Consider the following 18,768-nt stretch of genomic DNA (forward strand, 5'->3'; position numbering starts at 1 on the left):
TCTCTAAATATCTCCCTTATAGACAACAAATTATCATATGATGTCCATTCGAAATCCATGACATCAGTGGGAGAGCTAAGGGTCTGCATGGGTTAAACCTTATTGTAATTATTCAAAATAAAAGTCCAGTAGCAGTAAAAATATCTTTGCCAAAGTTTTAATATTCACCACAGACCAAGAGTGACTATTTATCCATTAAGACGTGTGTCTAGACAAAACTAAACCCCGGCAATAAACCACATTTATAGAGCCTGGTGAGTGTAGCCATGTAGGGAATTCATGGCAGTAATTAAAAAGCCTGGCTGGACTAAAATGATGAATATCAGGTATTGACTCACTGACAGCCTGGCTGTGAGCTGTGTGTTGTTTTTGTTTTGGGGAATCCGGGGTTGATTAAAGCTAATGATGCAAGGCCTTCCCAATTTCTAGCTTCTCTTTCAGAGCCACATAATTAGACCACAGAGATGAATGGTCTAATCAGACAACAGTAGCTTGAGCTCCACCATTAGCGAACGCCATTCATGCAACAGTCACACGGTTGATAAATTTTCTAACGCCTTCCGTGAACTAGACTGTTGAATTTGTACAACGGTCTGAGCCTTGTGCTTTAAGCGATTGACTGTCAACGATTATTTTAACATGTCCACATTATAAATGTACAGCATTACCATACAAGAGAAACAACCCAGTATGTGGTTGTACATTTAAAAGATGATGTTGAAATGTTACTTTGCACAACAGCTTTGTGCAAACACATCTCACAGCAGGGGTCTGTACACACAGCCCTGCGGCACAGCAATGTTGAAAATCAACAAGGAAAATCTCTGGCTGTCGGGTCCCACTACCTCTAATGTCAGGATATCTCATCCAGGAAGCCAGGGTATCCAGCTGAACACAGATGGTGTGAGGGGGGATGGAACTAACTGACAACTACTCGCATTTTCTCACCTATGTTATGCATTCTGCTGAGGTACGTGAGTGTGCTGCGTTGCTAAGGTACCAGCATTATAACGCAGCCCCGTTAAACCTGCAAACTGTACAGGTCGGGGGTGTGAAACCCATCATGACGACTGGATGAGTGTCACTGTGCTCTTACATGTAATCCACCAGTTTAAAACAGGGCGGTACCTCCTCCCCATGTGCAAACGTGAGGTAAAACATTCGCGTACAAGTGCTGCCATTTGACACTGGCAGCATCACTTGAAGCTGGAGTAGCGTTCAGGAAACAGAGCCGCGGTGTCAGATTGCTGCCCACCTTCAAGTAAAGTGCTCAACGTGGTGCTGAATCCCAATTTGTGGCGTCAGACAATTGATGAACCCTGGACCAACCAGAAAATGGAAAACAAATTTGGAAACATTGAGTAGACATTGAGCAATTTGGTGGTTGACCTTGTTTATAATTTACTCCAGGTCTCAACTGAAGGGGCTTCCCACGCCTACTTTAGCTACTGAATAAGATGTTCAACCTTCATGCTGTATTCATTCCAGTGACCTCCAGCTCTCCCACTACAGCACTTCAGCATAGACTCTGTGACAGTTCTCAATGGTACCTAATAATAATATTTATATCGAATATATCAAATAGTAATATTTTTTTAAAGGTGGAAAAACAAAATAATGTAAGATTGTGGGATGCGTATAAAAGCTGATATACTGTACACAGAATTACCTTGGAATTACCACTATGGTTTTACAATATAGAAAAGGAATTTCTACACTATTCTGTGTTCCATATATTTATTTACTAAGGGCACTAAGTAAAAAAAATTCATGTAAATTTGTACAAGATTACCAGCTACAGAGGTCTTTAAAGGTGAGGAACAAACTGTCCTTTCTAGTTAATTTCTTTATCATCTCTGTTCATCCATAGTCCTCATATGCAGCATCAGCCCAGCAGCTACATGTAACATCTCCAGGCTGCTGGAGAGCAGAGTTGAATAACCACTCTCTCAGTTCACCTTTACTCCATCTTTGCCATTTGCACCATGTCTGCAGGCAGGAGCCATTTTTGAGGTGTTGCATCTTCCCCCTCGGCTATGACATTCAGCTGACTCTCACATGATGCTGTTCATTCCTAGTTACAGGCTGCCTTTCCCAAACAACATGGACAGGATGGGACAGCCATTTAAGATGGTGAGAGGAGCAGAGGCTGTGCAAAGAATAACCTTTTGACATTTCTCACTTGCCTCTGCTCCCGTTTTCTCCCCAGTGTTCTTCCCAGGAAATGCTCTTCACTCCTTTTTCAACATGATCTCAAGTAAACAGATTCTTTAAAATAATAAAAGATATAACAAATCAATCCCAGGCATCACCTTAGTGTCAGGATATTTTATTTCAAGCTGCATGACATCAAATCAGAATAGCGATAACATGGCAGGTAGATGAGAAACACTTTGCTGTTTTGCTATATTGGGCAGGTTAAGCACGAGTTATTTCTCTCTTGGTGTGTGGATTACCTGAGGCTATCTCCAGTTTCTGCCTTCATATCTCAACAACACTCAGATTTGCCTTTGTTAAATCTTCCACGGAGGAGGATGTTAATGCTGCAGCTTTGAGGGAATCCCTGTAAAGAAACCCTGTCTTAAAATCACTGTGATTTGGCCGGTCTGACAGTGGGATGACGAGATGGAAAAGATCTCCTTTAGTCTAGACTGAGATGTCAAACAGGTTTGATTAGTTGCATGGATATTATTGGTGCATTGGAGTTTCTTTGGAGCATATTTCTCTTTGGATTTCTTTTGCCAGATCTTATCACTGCTCTTGAAAATCAAACCAATATTAGCCTTTGTGAAATGAACAATATGTAGTCTGAGTGACCATCATATCGCCCACAATGTGCACTATATACATCAATATTTAGTCTGTGCAGCATCTTTCAGCCTGTGAGTGTTTGATTGAAGGTAAAATCTTGTACAGATACAGAAAACCTTCTTTTATCTTAGCAAGCTTTTTGTCAGGAAAGGCGCAATTGCTATCATTTATTTATGAGTGAGCTCTGGGGGGGTTCTGGACCAAAGGTATCACAGGCATCACTCCTCAGCCCCTCAGTCTTAAGACTCCGTGTGGCATACATTGATTTTTGCCCTCTGCTGCAGAAGTGCACCATCAATCAATACAGTAACAAGTCTTCATTTATACTTGAGAAATGCAGTTTCCAACTCAGTGGCCATGAAGTCTGGGTGTTGTCAGTGTGGCGATTGACCTTGGGCCTCATCTGCCCAACAACTGAGACATGAGCTTGCGGCGCCAGTGTGACAGAAGGACACACACTTTCAGCACAGTATAAATATTCAATGTGACCTTGAGCAGAGACATTTCAATTGTATGATTTTTATGGTCTTTTTCTGTAAGCCCAGTATTCTTAGCCAGAGTCAGCTGGATAATTCCCTAGAACTAGATTTTTGCTTTCTGCAGAGGAGAAATATGTATAATATTTTTAAATCTGTTACATTTTCTGAATTACTTTCTTGTGCAGATTGAGCAGCTGAGTTGCTACTTTTTTTTTTTTTTTTGTTTACCCTTTTAACTAGAACCTGCACCAGATTTGTAGCTGTTGTGAACAGGCTGCACTAAACATACAAGAACGACCAGCAGTTACTTGCACACAAGAAGTCAGAGCAGCAGTGAAATCGCAGTTTATTTGACTGTAACCATTCTTATATTGGCAATATTTGACCACTTTCCTCAGCAAATGCATGGTCAACTGATGAATTGTTTCCCTCTTCATTTGCTTTTGGTGCTGCTGTAAAAATGTGATTGCCACAGTAATCCAGAAATAAATAAATAATAGACGTATTGCCCTGCACTACAAACAAGACTAATAATTCTTGAAAATAATTTCTTACTTATTTTTAATTAATTGTGCACTTGGAATACAATGGCATGGCATGATGTTACATTGAGGGTAGGATATAGTCAGCATCTGTTCACAATAAAACCAATATAAAATCAATATAGGTTCATTTTTATCACCTTTCCTGAAATGCCCCTCTATAACCACTCCATGGCATCTTATTATAACCGTCTAATGTGGAAATGCTTCTATTTTCTTCCATTACTCTGATTCGGCTGAACTCCACCACAGTGATGAATGACACACATTATTTACACTAACTGTCCCTTTAAATCGCTTTCATTCTGCTTCCTCCTCCCTGAACGATCCGCTTTTTTCCATTCCGTCCCGAGACCATTGTTCCAATCCTCCCCCGCCGGACTCGCCACCCCTCGCCTGGCTGGGACGCCTGTCTTGGTACGGTCCGCTCTACCCCTCCTAGGTTTCAGAGATGGTACCTCCTGCTGGGAGAAGGTCAAATGACTCCGCATGTCTGCATCTTCTGAGTCTGTGTACATTCCCGTGATGGTGCACGCTGGATGAAGAGACCGTTGTGCGACCGAACCGAAGCCCTCCCCCGTGTGAAGCAGCGTCATGTCCACCTGAAAGTGAGTACCGGCCGCGGCCGGCTGTTCCGCGGCGATGCTTGTTAGATTAGTCGTCTCCTTATAAAGCTTTAATGTTTGTAAAGTGTTGTGTTTCCGTGCAGCTGGAGCAGCGCTGCACAGTTAAAAATAGTTCTTAAAGGAGGTGCAGGTGAAATACAGGTGAAGCTCCACTTCCCCCCTTCCTTAAACGTGACAGTTCCAAGGTTGAAATTAGTTTGGCGGTATATTAAAGACGCCTCTTGCATTCGATCTCAGGAGGTGAAGTCCACTTTTCCAAAATTTGGGTGAAAGTCATTATAATGACAAAATTCCACCATAAAACGCCTTAGTTTGTCAAGCTTTTACCTGGATAGTGTACATCTGAATCTGTAATGCCGTCAAAAACTTTATTATGTTCGGTCAGGCTTCCAGAAAATCTGTTAATATGTTGATATAACAAATACTAAAATGAATACAGACATATTTACCCAAACAAGAACAAAAGACATCTAATTTGCATATATTGTCTCAGATTATCACTGCCCATGTTTGTGTATTGTTTCAAATGTTTGTGTATAAATAGTTGAGAAAATGATGCTGTAGGATTGTCCTTGTGCTACGATGAATGTGATAAAACAAATAATGACCAGTTTTGATTTGATGTATCATGTAAGAAAAAGTAAAAAAAATTACAGGCACTTTTGGCCAAAGTAACCTAAATCCCTTTCCTGCCTCCTTCAACGTTCATAGCCAAAAAGGAGCAGAAAAGTTGTGACCTTTTTATAAAAGACTCATCGGCTCCCAACCATGACAAAAATGTTACGATACGAAGCGCAATGCTTTCTGGGAGTTGTTGATTCACTTGTGTCCATGCTAAATACTGAACAGTTATTATACTGTAGCTATTTTAACACCTAAATAAAAATGTGGTAATTGTAAAGCTTTAAATCGATTTTTTTTGGAGTCTAAGTAATGTTGCGAGTGGATGTTTATGTTTCTCACTGTTCGTGGCGCTCTAGGTCAGTGCTAACGCGTGGGAGGAGAAAGTTTACTTCTGGACAACTAGAAAGCTTCGAGGGAGGGAGACTTAATGAAGTGAGTCATCAGAGACGGCCCAAAACTCCCCCCTGCAGACCAGCACAGAGCCTAAGCCTATTACAGCATTGCATAATGCAATAAGGTATAGCCCCATAAGGTGCAGAGCGATCTGACTCCGGGGGGAAATGATGAGAGGAGCCTGCATATGTCCAGGCCTCTTAAGCTCTTATTATTCAGCTTAATGAAACATATCCAATCTGGAGAGGGGTCAGCATGTTCAGGTGCTGTGTTGCTGTCCAGAGACGCACGGCGTTCTTCGCTGATGCACTCTGTTTGTTCAAGGTCGATTCAGAGGTAAGTGAGCTTGAGGAGAGCGCTCGCCATCGGGCTGGGGCTGGTGAACTTGTCGGATGTTGACAGCCTTTTGTCGTGAGTGCAGCCAGAAGGTTGAATGTGCACAGTCGAGAAGCTGGAAGCAGGTGATAGGGCAGTCTAAAATAATAAATAACCATTTAAATGAAGTATTTCCTTTTTAATCGGGGGGATGCTTCCACAACCGCCTCAACATGATGAAAAAAGCAACCAGAAAATTGTTAGTAAAGCCATATTAAGCTGGATGAGGCTGCATTTTAAATAGGGTGGATTTGCACCCAAATCGAGCGGCACAGATCTGCCGGAGCTTCCAACGTCTGCTGTTGGTTGCAGGCTGTTCGTCTTCCATCCGCAGGGCGAGAAGCGCTACAACGTCCCAGGGAACGCAGCCTCTGGTTTCCAGGTAGTGTTTCTGAAGAATCGCTGTGCTATTTTTACACGTGCTACGGTCTTCCCCAGTGACGATATTGAGTCACGACTCCTTTTCCATTGAGCCTGCGTCATCTGACCTTCCATTACACAAAGGTAAATAGGTGATTCTGTGTAACCTCGGGTGGCTGCATGCAGATATCCAGGGGGGGATTTTCAGGTTTAAATGCTGCAGAAAATAAATAAATGATAATCCTGACCTAACCCTTTCTAAACCATGAAGGTGTATCATTTGCTCCCCGATAGTGCCGTGTAGCCAGTGAGGAATTGTTATTGAGTGTATTTGTCATGCATATGGTTCTCCAGTGGCTTTCGAGGGGGGAGTTAAGCAGGCTGGAGGGAGCCACTATCCCTGGTGGAGATGGTGCCTTAAATCGAGCTTTGTACCCGCCTGATGCTAATCCACCATCAGGCCGGACTTACGCCCACTGCAGCAGCTGCAGTGATGAAAAGAGTGCAAAGTGTTCGAGAATGTGAGGAGCCACGCGAGGATGCTAATCTCTAGGAATGTATCTCTTCCAGTGGGCTTTTGTCTGCAGTAAATATCGCTTTGTTCTTATCCCAGACCAAACGTTGGCCCCTCTAAAGCACTTTGCTCTGGCTTCAGTCAAGGTTTTTGTGCCCGATGCTTTTTCGTAGCTTTTCCCAGCTGCACATTAGGAACGAGGCAGGCTCAGATTACTGATCGGCCTTCAGAGTTATCGTCCACTTAATTTGCCCTAAAAGCCCAACAAAATGTGAGGATATAAACTACAGTTTACTCACGGGTACAGAGTAGTTTGTGGCGTAATTAAGCATCCGTTTATCTGACTTATGGTCTCGCAGGAGAACGGTGTCTCAGGGGTCAGACAGCAATGCGGAAACGTAGTCTTGGTATTAACGTCCATCTCCGGTTTGTGATCTGATTAGGAGCTGATCACAATTTGTGGAGCTAACCTGAGCACGAGCTGCAGATGAAGACAAAGATGTTCCATGCTGGGATTGTGGAACCTTGATTCCTCTCTGGAGTGGAGACGTAAACAGCGGACATCCATTTGCACTTTCCGCCTGTGCCCAGTTCCCTGTGGAGCCCGGTGTGTATCCCTCCAGGGTCGCACCTTCTGTGTCTCTGCCATGTTTTTGCATAAATCTATAAGATTTAAGGGGTCATAATATGTTTTTTATTTCATAAAAGGTATTTAATAATCATTTTTACATGCATTTAAAACCATAGGATGAGGGTTGTTTGTTATGAAATGGTGGAGTGCGTTGTGGCACACACAGACGCAGACAGCTGAGAGGGAGGAAAAGGACGGTCTTGGATCCACAAGAAGGCAATTAGATAATGACAGCGGCAGTGACATAGTGATTTGTAACCTTCTGTTGTAATTTAATTCCAGCAATCCAGTTGAAAATGGATTTTTAGGCTTCCAAGAAATGTATTCTTCCATTACGGTTCATGGGGGGCCTCAGATGTTGTTATATATCAATGAGCTGTATTTATTTGTTACATGCAGGAGGGTGGATGTGGACTTGAAATTCAGTTTTCCAGGTTGAGGGAATGAGCTCTGGTCACAGCTGCAGGCTGTTGGGAAGCTGATTCCTCTCTGCTGGCCGTCTCTAAAGAGAGATCCTGGTGAAGAGGAGGAGGAGAGCTTCCTACTGTATAAGCGTGTATTTTGGTTGGTAGCCGGACGCCTGGTCTACATCCGTAATAGCTTTATCCTACATACAGTAAAAAGCGCTGTGGGACTAGTGGAAGGATTAGAGGATTTGCCATGCTAAGCCACAGGAGCTCAGCCCAGTGACCCTTCACGTCTCCACCTCTCTTGAGCACAACAACAACCCACCAGTCAACTTGGCCCACAATGCATTGGAGAGGCAGTCATGTGACCCAAATCGCTGATTATATAGTCTGGATGGCGGCAGGATGTTAATAAACTGATTTCAATCTGTTTTGCTCAAATTGGTTACTGATTGGTTCTGCAGCGATGCTCCTCTCTCTGTCTGTTCGGCCATCTTCCCAGTCATTTTATCTTTGTGACAGGATTCGTCGGCTAAAGAGCCGCCAGGCTGCGTGTTGACCCGTCCAGTAAAATCGGCTCTTTACTCAAATTGAGGGAACATTACCTCTGGTTCCGCTTTAGAACATTGCTTGGAGTTTGATTAAATCAAAGCATGGTGAGTGGGGGGGGGGACTGGCATTCCATGGGCGTTTGACTCTGTCGGCCAAATATCAGGCAGCGGGGTGACTCTGCAGGCCCCAGCCCGAGTGCACGAGGCCTTAACTCAGACTGACAGTGTTCTAGCTCCTAAACATACCTTGCCATGAGCTACTGCACTAGGATAGAAGGTCCCCGCCCCACCGTCGCCATTATGGGCAATCTGCACGAACACAGAGCTGTCAGAAACTCTGGAGACAGAAATTCCTTTAAAAATGTTGTGGTCTATTCCTAATGTTGGAAAACTGTTGCTGGCCCTCCAGTTTCTGTTTGGGTGGGAGGTGGACATTTGTCAGTGAGCAGCTTCAAAAAGGTTGTCTTTTTGGAAATAAAGAACAAAGCTTTTGCATTATGTGATGTTTTTAATTCAAGATTTAGCTTCACAGGACCACCTCAGATAGCAGCGGCGAGGAAGAGACCTTGTGCAGGGAAGAAATTCATCTGCAATTTGTGTTTTCTCTGATATATTACAGCTCTAATATCAGTTATTGTTTACCCAGTTTGGATTTCAGAAACTGGGGGACACATCACTTCTGTCACTCACATCCTGTTTATCATCCTTTCCCCTCATCTCTGCTTACTCCCGACTGGGGCGCGTTTATTTGTGTTAGCTTTGTGTCAGAGACGCCACTTCCAGAATGCCATGAAGCTAAAAATACCAGGTGGTCAGCTGCTTGAGACACCTCGCCTCTTTCCCAGACGGAGATTCATTTAAAATCCAGTTTGAGGACGGAAGTAATTCAAACGATCTGAGTCAGTGGGTTATTTAAACATTGACTTGCAGGTTTAAAGCTGAAAACTCTATAGTAAAGGTATCTAATGAAAACCATACTTTTGACATCGAATTAAACAAGATTAATCAATTTTCCTTTCAGGTGGAAAGCACTCGCTCGTTAGAGGCAAAGAAACCCTTAGTTCCCGACCACCCATCAACTCGCCAGCGTCGCACTTGTCCTTGAACACATTGCCGAGTTCCCCTGAGTGGAGATTAGATGACCCCCACCTCCCAAGCCAACGGCCATTCATCGCACCAGTTTAGCCCAACGCAGAGGTGAAAGTCAAAAATGATGGAGTGGGGGTTTATTCATGGCATAACCGAGCATTTCCATGGCGGCGCCTTGTTTCTCGGTAGGTCAGCGGCACCCTTATTAGTTCAGGAAGCGGGTTGCTTCCATGGAACCAATCTTTGGGGGGGGGGGAATAAATTGGGACGAAAGGAGAAATGTAAACAATGGAGAGGTGCAGACAATGGGACAGACGGGGACAGGAGCGGAGAACAGAAGGGAAGAGATGAGTCATATCACTGCAGTCAGCCGGGTCCTTGTTAAAATTCTGCTGGAGCAGCTGCACTTAAATAACGTGTGTTTTGACTAAAAAAAATGTTTTTGTTGTCACTGTTACACTCTGGCACAGGCCTGTATTAAAAGGTTTAAAGAGAAATGCAACTCAATAAATACAACCGTTATAGAAGAAACCAAAAATGCCATAAATGTGGAGATGTTGTGATCAGGCTTTCTGCCTCTGCTGTTGTGTGATGTCAATAAACTGGACAAACGTACAAAAGACTGTTTTGTGCACACTTCAGCTATTCTTGGCTGCTTTCTGCATCTGCTCTTTGGTTGTTTTCTTGCCTCTGTGCTTGTTTGGGGCTGCTGCTGATTTAGCTGCATGCTAGGCCAGCTAATCCTGCCTCTGATCAATACGCTGCTCACCCCTGGAGTTCATCCAGGAAGGGCAGTGCTGGTGTTTTTTATTTACTGCTTCTTTTCATCAGTCGTGTGCAGCCAGCAGTAGGGACGAAATCAGCCGGACTTACGCCCAAGCAGCAGCTGCAGTGATGAAAAGAGTGCAAAGTGTTCGAGAATGTGAGGAGCCACGCGAGGATGCTAATCTCTAGGAATGTATCTCTTCCAGTGGGCTTTTGTCTGCAGTAAATATCGCTTTGTTCTTATCCCAGACCAAACGTTGGCCCCTCTAAAGCACTTTGCTCTGGCTTCAGTCAAGGTTTTTGTGCCGATGCTTTTCGTAGCTTTTCCCAGCTGCACATTAGGAACGAGGCAGGCTCAGATTACTGATCGGTCTTCAGAGTTATCGTCCACTTAATTTGCCCTAAAAGCCCAACAAAATGTGAGGATATAAACTACAGTTTACTCACGGGTACAGAGTAGTTTGTGGCGTAATTAAGCATCCGTTTATCTGACTTATGGTCTCACAGGAGAACGGTGTCTCAGGGGTCAGACAGCAATGCGGAAACGTAGTCTTGGTATTAACGTCCATCTCCGGTTTGTGATCTGATTTAGGAGCTGATCACAATTTGTGGAGCTAACCTGAGCACGAGCTGCAGATGAAGACAAAGATGTTCCATGCTGGGATTGTGGAACCTTGATTCCTCTCTGGAGTGGAGACGTAAACAGCGGACATCCATTTGCACTTTCCGCCTGTGCCCAGTTCCGTGGAGCCCGGTGTGTATCCCTCCAGGGTCGCACCTTCTGTGTCTCTGCCATGTTTTGCATAATACAACGTTGCAGAAGAAACCAAAAATGCCATAAATGTGGAGATGTTGTGATCAGGCTTTCTGCCTCTGCTGTTGTGTAATGTCAATAAACTGGACAAACGTACAAAAGACGATGTTTGTGCACACTTCAGCTATTCTTGGCTGCTTTCTGCATCTGCTCTTTGGTTGTTTTCTTGCCTCTGTGCTTGTTTGGGGCTGCTGCTGATTTAGCTGCATGCTAGGCCAGCTAATCCTGCCTCTGATCAATACGCTGCTCACACCCTGGAGTTCATCCAGGAAGGGCAGTGCTGGTGTTTTTTATTTACTGCTTCTTTTCATCAGTCGTGTGCAGCCAGCAGTAGGGACGAAATGAAGGGCGGCACATTTGAATGTGATACGTCGTGCAGACTGCCGTCCTCCTCTGATGCGTTTGCACTTCTGTCGGGAGCATGCTGGGTACATGCTCAGCTCATCCCTGTCAGGAATAGCCCTGTCAGCCTCCAACTAGGCCAAACGCACCAGCCACTGTGCTTTTATGGCCGGCGGGTTGGAGCTGGAGAGCAGACCCCAGCTCCTGCCATACCTGCCGTCCCCCCCCCCCACCACCTCAATCCATTACATGCTTGGATGCTGATGGTGTTTGTCAGGTTGCTCTGCACGCCTGGAGACAATTAAGCTGAAACACAAGGCTGGCTTAATGAAGCTCGTCAGGAAAAACATCCTCACAAGGTCCATTCATGTCGAGAGAAACCACCTGGATCCGCGATGCTCGGGTGCAGCGTCGCACAGCAGATGAAACAGGAAAACGAGCACTTGTGGTCCACGTAATTATACCAGCAGCTCTGCTACAGTAAAACTTGGAATTGTGAACAGGGGTTTGTTTTTAGGCCAGCTCCAGAGCAGAAAACTGTACTCTATCCGCAGATTAGAACGAACCTGTCATTCTAAATAGAAAATGGCATCACTCCTATGCTTTTAATTCTTTGCTCCTCTGGAAAGGTATCGCGCGGCGCTCTGGCTGTTTGTGGAGCTGAGCGTCCACCTGTAGGCTGTGATTAGGTTTCCCTGGAGAAAAACCTAATTTTGCACTTTCTGACCGGCGCCGTGCTGAGGTTTCACCGTTTTTCCTTGTGGGACTGACGGGGTCAAAATCAGATGCTTGTTTGAGGGATTCTCTGGCTGAATTATCCCAAAACATTCACTTGGTGCTGTCCATTATGCTAGTTTTAGGGTAAAATTGTACTCCAGCGGCAGCTAAAGTCTACAGAGGGGTCACATCTTGTTTTTTCTTTTGTTGCCTTCAGTTTTCCAACCTATTGCTTTCTGCTCAGTTTGAGCCCTTTTGAGCTGCTCTCTCAGCATCCCTAATAAAGTCCAAATGTAGGTTCAGCTTTTGTTTTGGCTCAGTTTGGAGTCGTGGGCTTATTTTTAGTCCTGTTTTCATTTAAGCTCTGCATCACTGACAAATTAGAGGATGAATCACATGTTAACATTATTGGAACGGGAACTTCTGTGTTTGGGATGAAGTTCCCTTTAATTTCTCACTAATGCGTCCTTATTGTGCACAAACTTGCATCACTCTGTAATTTACTGTACATTTCATTGTACTTATAATTTCAAGCTGCGTGGGTGGTGAAACCTTCCTCAGGAGTTTTGTAAATTAGGCCAAATTAATGAATTTCCCAGATACTTTGGGTCTTGTTTTCCTCCAAACGCAGCTCGGAAGCAGCTAATTTGCCGGAGTAAAGATGGCAGAAGTAGGCCAGTGTTTTCAAGTAAAAAATAAATTGGTTGGGATACATTTGTGTCTGAAGCCACCCACCATGACGATGGCTGATCCTTAATCCAGCTAACGTTGTGTCAAACGCACATCAAACCTTCAAAGTGATGCGGCGTCACCGCTCTTAATCTCCACTGCAGGCTGTGTTGAAAACGCGCTCTGGGCTGTGTCAGTTGGAGAAAGTTGCCGCTGTGTCTTAAACACAAGTGAGTGCATTTTCTCTTGTTCTCTTGAGGGGATTCCCAGTTTGTTAACCTTTACGCCTGCTCTTTCCGCTCCTCCGGCCCCCTGCTAGCCTGTCGGGTCATGGAATCTAGGTATTATAAATGAGTCTCCCTGTTCGTGCATACGTACTCGTGCATCATCCGATGGAAGGTGAAAAAGGGGAGAGGTGCAGGTTGCTCTAATCACTTCATTCTCCTTGCCTTCTCCCTGCTTCCCTCTGGCCCTTCATTCATCTCATTGCAGGGAGGTGAGGGTGAGAAGTGGGGCTGACACAGACCTCGGCATTAATTATTGAACCCTGTCTTCTTTTACTCCAGCTCCTCCCCCGGCAGGCTCTGATAACCATACCATAAAGGCATCGTACAGTGTGGTCATTGGATCGGTGACATGGGCATTTTATCTATTTACACTGTGATGTTTAATTGTCTGGACGTTCCCCTCACAATTAGATTGTTTGTAATTGTTTTTTGTCCTTTAGCCTCGCCCTGCGTGACCGTCGGCGCTAATGAATTCCACTCCGTTACGAAATGCCTGTTGTGTTGCGAGTAAAGCAAATAATTATTAAAAGTGACATTTGACTCCCCGCGTAGTCGCAGTGGCCTGGTTAGGCTCTGCTCGTTGCCTCCTGCCATGCCCAGTCAATTAGACTGGCTCAGTGGGAGGGCTGTTGAAGCGAGGGAGGCCAAGTTATTCAGACGAGAGGAGTGTGAACCGACCGTGATGCTAAATGTCTCACCGTTATCTCCCTTTGTCCCCCCACCCTGTCTTCTTTGTGTGTGTGTGTGTGTGTGTGTGTAGAGTGTGTGTAGTGTGTTTGCCCTTCCTACAGGTCTGAAAAGTCAACATCAAGCCGCAACTTCCCGAAGCCTCGCAGCCTGAAAGAGAAGACGCCGCCGAGATGTTCAGCACCAAAAGGTCAGCCCTATGTCACTTGTGATCTTTTCAGGTCGGCAGGAATCTCGGGGCGTTTTAAAATGGCTTCTTATGATAATGGCTGACATTTGTGCTCGGCTACCTTCCGCCATGAAGAGATGCTAATGGGGTCACCAGGAAAAGAAGCCACAAACTGAGGCTTGAAAACTTTCTTTCTACCTTCTGGAGGAAGATTAAAAATCCCGTGTATGCGTCGCCTTTGTGTGTTCGTTCTTTATTTTCAATGTGGCTTCACATGCATGATTCATCAGCGTGGCTTTCCCGGTGTGGACCGCAGGGTCGTGGTCACACTGCTCAGCCAGTGTGGTTAAGAGGCACTACGAGGATGGCGACATGCTGCTTTTAACAGCTCTGTTAAAGTCGGTATGTGAAGTGTGTGATGCATTATGTAAAACAACACACTCATCCATTAAAAGTGCAGTCAAATTTGAATTGAATAGATAATTCTATTAATACTAATTAAACCCAACGAGGTTAGAATTTTAAAACTTGGTTTTGCTTTTACTGCCTGAATGGACCGGGAGCTTCTGTGTATAAATGACGGGTTTCATCTGCACTTCTTCAGCAGGACTGCCAGTAACAAAGATACGCAGCTAATTAAATGCTGTGTTTAATGGCTGATTCATTCGGAGCTTTTTATATGAATGTTGGCACTTTTTTGTTTTGCTTTTTAAAGGGATTTAAGTCCAGCACAGTCGAAGCTAATATTTTTTAATATGTCACATATAACTAAGCTGAGATATGAGGGGGAGAACGGGAGCGAGATGGCAAATGCCACTGAGAACAGATGGTTAGATTAGAGCAGGTATACCCACAAACGGCCTCTCAGACCTGGTTTATTCCGATGCATCTGTCTTGATGTTTGGATCATATGTTTGCATTAGGATGAATTGGCGGGGCGGGATCCTGGCCTCAACTGTTGGCAGCCATAGATCAGACTGATCTTCCTATTCTCCTGCCAGCGGTACCCCAGGGCCCCTCGCCTGAAGGGCAGAGCCAAACACACAGCATGCTTTTGGGTTGGTCAGTTACAGAAACGCGTTCGGGCCGTCAGGTTTTATGTGTTTGGCGTCTCTCTGAATACATTTTCAGAGAAAGTTGTGCTTTCTTCTGAGCGCGAGGCGGAGTCTGGTAATGTGGTGGGGAATAAGGGCTGTCGCAGCGCTGCGTTCAGGCACCTGTCTCTCCGCAGCGTGAGTGATCATCATAGTCTGTGTTTGTGTGAAAGGATGATTAAACCGAGCCAGCTCTCCGTCTTCTGGGAGCTGCGTCAGCACGGACGATGACACAGATACGCTGAAAATGACTCTAATGGGCCGCCGCCTTGATATTCAAACACGAAGAATAGCTTCTCGGCATTCTTCAGGAATACAAAGCCAAGCAGTTTTCTGAGAAAAGTGCTGACATAAATCTGTATATCCGTCAGAGAATGGCAACATGCAGCTGTGGCTTTATCTGCTATTATGGGATTTTTACCCCAGCTCAAATAATCTCGAGCACTGTAATTAAAAGCCTTTCCTTTACAATATGTCAAACCAGTTTGATTTTGAGTGGAACGAAGCTCAGAAGACAATAATAAATCTGATGCTAGAGCACTTTAAGTTGTTCCAGTGTTGTGTACTGAGTGTCTCCACAGGCTGCTTGTGTGTACACGTGTTCATTAAAATGGAATTGGAACGCTGTTAAGCTGTTTGCTAATGAAAAGATGCACCTCAGCTTTTTAGGTTATGCATTTAAACAGTTGCTGCAGCTCCTCTACCAGGCCACCATTAATCAGCTCCATAATGATCCTCCGTGCTGCTGAAATCAGTTTATTTTTGGATGGCAAACGTGTAGAAAAGCACCGGATTGCTAACTTATCAAGGGGCTGATGATAGCTGGTGTTCTACTGCCAACCCCAGAGCTGTCAAACACTGAAGGAACAACAGAAACACAGAGAGCAGCTTACTGCACAAATAACTTTTCAAGATTTGTTCAGAGGTTATTTTTTCCACGTTTCCGCTTCTGGCCAAAGCGGTTCTCGCGTAGCTCATTCAGGAACTAAAGCAGGCAGCCAGGACCGGCCATGAGCTGAGGAAATGTCCAACCATTTCTGATTTTAACCTGCAGCACTCGGTTCGATCACGCTGCCATTTTCTATAGATTCTGTAGTGTTTCGACATTTAATTCATGTTTTAAAGAACTTTGATCATGTAGACCTTAGGCTTGTTTTCCTTTTATGATGCATGTTCTTTCCTGATTGAGTATCCAGGCATCAGGAAGAGACTCATAATTACAGTGCTTGCTAATTAGCATAAAGCTATGTAATGAAGAGTCATGCAAACATTCATATCTGACACAGACTTATTGAGTCTCTTGAATTAGTTGACAAGTTGCTGGAAATGGAACATATGCAAAGGAGGTGTTGCCCGTTCAAAGGCGTAATTCTGCCTCCTTTGTGTTGGGAGTGGAAGCTGCGTGCGTGTGCCACAGCCAAGATTCTGTGGTAGCTGCTAATGAAGATGCATGATCGCTCCTCGGTGGATTTTATCATGGCGTGATGTTTACCTTCAACATGGGCCTTATTTGTCCAGTAATCGATATGTCAACACCTAGCATGGCAGTGTTAACGAGACGATTACGGCCTAAACATGACATCAGAGCCTGAGTTCGACCCTTGACCTTGATAAAGAGTAATTAGATCTTTGACTGCTTGCTTGTCTGAAGTGGTGGTCGACATCAAGAGGCCCTGCACTTGATTATTTATGTATGCGGAGAGGAAGGTGGTGTCAGGGGAGTGGAGTGAAGCCTGTGTATGCTCATACCCAGGATGGACGTCAGTCCAGTCCTGACAGCCACAGACTGACCACACTGTTGAGCTCACAGTCGGAGGTTTGTCGTGTCACATACATGCGGTGCGTGCCAGAGATGGCTGGATAACAAACTCCATAAACTGGTGATGAAGTTTGTAGTTTGACTTGGTTACATTGAGAGGTTTAACAGTAACTCATTAAATGATGGAGCACCCTGGATAAGATGCATCAGCAGAATGATGGTTTTCTGAAACTGGGAATTTCTGTCGCCACTTGGTGGAGGGAGGTGTTGGATCTTAAGAGACTCATTACTGGTGTCTGGATGAAGATGAGGTGGTGTTTGTGTAGCAAATATAGAGCAGACGTGTGTGTGTGGGTGTGAGAGAGGTGGCACACCTCAGTTTCTCCATATAATGAAGGCATTGTTTACCCTCGCGCAGTGATTGGCTCACTCGATCATTCTATTGATTATTCGTGCTATTTAAAGCCGCTGTGGTGCAGAAACGGATGGGGCCTAACAGAACCGTAGTTCCCGCTACAGCGGCCACCTGATAACCTGACGTTCCAGTTATCGATCATTTGGAGCGTTGTTGGGGTGATTTTAAAATCCTGTTACGCTCGGAGGGCAGCGCTCATAAATGAGGAGATAATGCCCACTGCCATGACGACGGTGTTGTTGTGCCGCAGCGTCCTCGAACACATGGCCTTCGCCCGTTCCTGGCACGCTCTCCTTGACGACACGCAGAATCTTTTGTTTTGATCGCAGGTATATCGCCGTGGTGAGCGCTCACGGCTCCTAAACACGATTAATCGGCCCACCGGCACGCGCGGCCTTCAGAGCCCTTTTATAGTCTGTTTTTTCTTTTTTCTTTTCACAAACGTTAAGAGTTGCCAGTAAAATTAAGATGTTTTCAAATTGTAGACTTAATGAGGCAGCTGGCAGGAACAAGTTGTTAGATTATTTATTTATTTATTTTTTATCTTTCATTTAGGACCAGCCGTCCCCCGACAGCCGTGGCCCCTCGGCTGCTCTGTCAAATCCAAAGCGCATGTTTTCTCTCTTAACCTCGACCCAGAATTCTCTGGTTGTGCCTGTTCAGAGCGAGCGTTGGGACGTACGATCCTTCCCACCTGCTGACGTCACCAGAGAGATATTAAAACAAAAAACAGGCCACATAAATGTCACCCTTGTTTTAGCGTGTGACGTACGGCCTCACCCTTCTCCCCACCCCAGGACTTGTTCATCATCTTGATGAGCTGTCAGCCGCAACCTGCAGCCTGTAGCTGAAGGGTGTTGTTTATTTGTGTGTTGATTGTGTTGGTGCCTTCCTTCTTCCCCCTCTTCTTGTTGGGACGACCTTTGCAATGACCTGGCCTTGATCCTCTGCAGATGGTTACAATGATCAACATCCATAGCACCAGATTCCATAACACCCGGGAGCCGCCTCTATGTAAATATCCATGCAGGTAGTCATAATTGCATGTTCGGATGTTGTGAATGGCTCCGTGTTGTTGCTTCAGGCCAGTCTGGCGGTCTTTGTGCTGCGGCTGCAGTGAGCTCCTCGAACAGAATGAGGCGGGTGTAGAACCAATAGACGGCCGCACGTATCCTCAGGAGCTTTAATCAATTGAAATGCTTTGCCTCACATATCGGATCAATGTACAGAGGTTGAATGTCACCCAGTGAAACTGGTGAAAGTGAGCCCAGAGGCCACGGGCACCAGCTAATGAAATTTTGATGTAGCTTTATTTAGAACTATATTTTACAGGATTACGTAGCAGGCTCCATTTCCAACTTCAAAGATGAGCTTTCACCACCGCTGGGGGTAGCGAGCCGAGCTGCCCCGTTCCCCACAATTGGAAAGCTGCTCACAATTTTTTGCTGGGGTGATTTTCCTCCCACTCCTTCCATCTCTCGGAAGCTTTCATGCGATCATTTAAAATCCGTCTTGCTTTATTTTGGTCCCTTTTCCCTTCCATTTTGCTTTGTTAATCCATGAAGTGAGATATGCAGCACGTTTTTCTCTCCTTGGATTAGCGGTATGTGGCCACGTGCACGGAGGGGAAGATGGAGCTGTCATTTTT

At 45.0% G+C, this 18,768-nt stretch overlaps 1 protein-coding gene across 3 annotated transcripts in view; it reads left to right on the top strand.

Moving 5' to 3' along the window:
* Nucleotides 1-4,241: 4,241 nt before the first annotated feature.
* Nucleotides 4,242-18,768, top strand: part of oxr1a (oxidation resistance 1a) — a 90,326-nt gene continuing 75,799 nt past the window's right edge. The window contains exons 1-3 of one of the 3 annotated variants that reach the window (XM_057044466.1): nucleotides 4,242-4,440; nucleotides 5,439-5,514; nucleotides 13,757-13,873. In XM_057044466.1, coding sequence (XP_056900446.1) covers nucleotides 13,857-13,873 — 17 coding nt within the window. In that variant the 5' untranslated portion in view covers nucleotides 4,242-4,440; nucleotides 5,439-5,514; nucleotides 13,757-13,856. The remainder of the gene's footprint in view (nucleotides 4,441-5,438; nucleotides 5,515-13,756; nucleotides 13,874-18,768) is intronic. The other 2 variants (XM_057044464.1, XM_057044467.1) reach the window with 2 other exon arrangements.

Source organism: Takifugu flavidus, chromosome 10, assembly GCF_003711565.1.
Source record: "Takifugu flavidus isolate HTHZ2018 chromosome 10, ASM371156v2, whole genome shotgun sequence".
Classification (NCBI taxonomy): domain Eukaryota; kingdom Metazoa; phylum Chordata; class Actinopteri; order Tetraodontiformes; family Tetraodontidae; genus Takifugu; species Takifugu flavidus.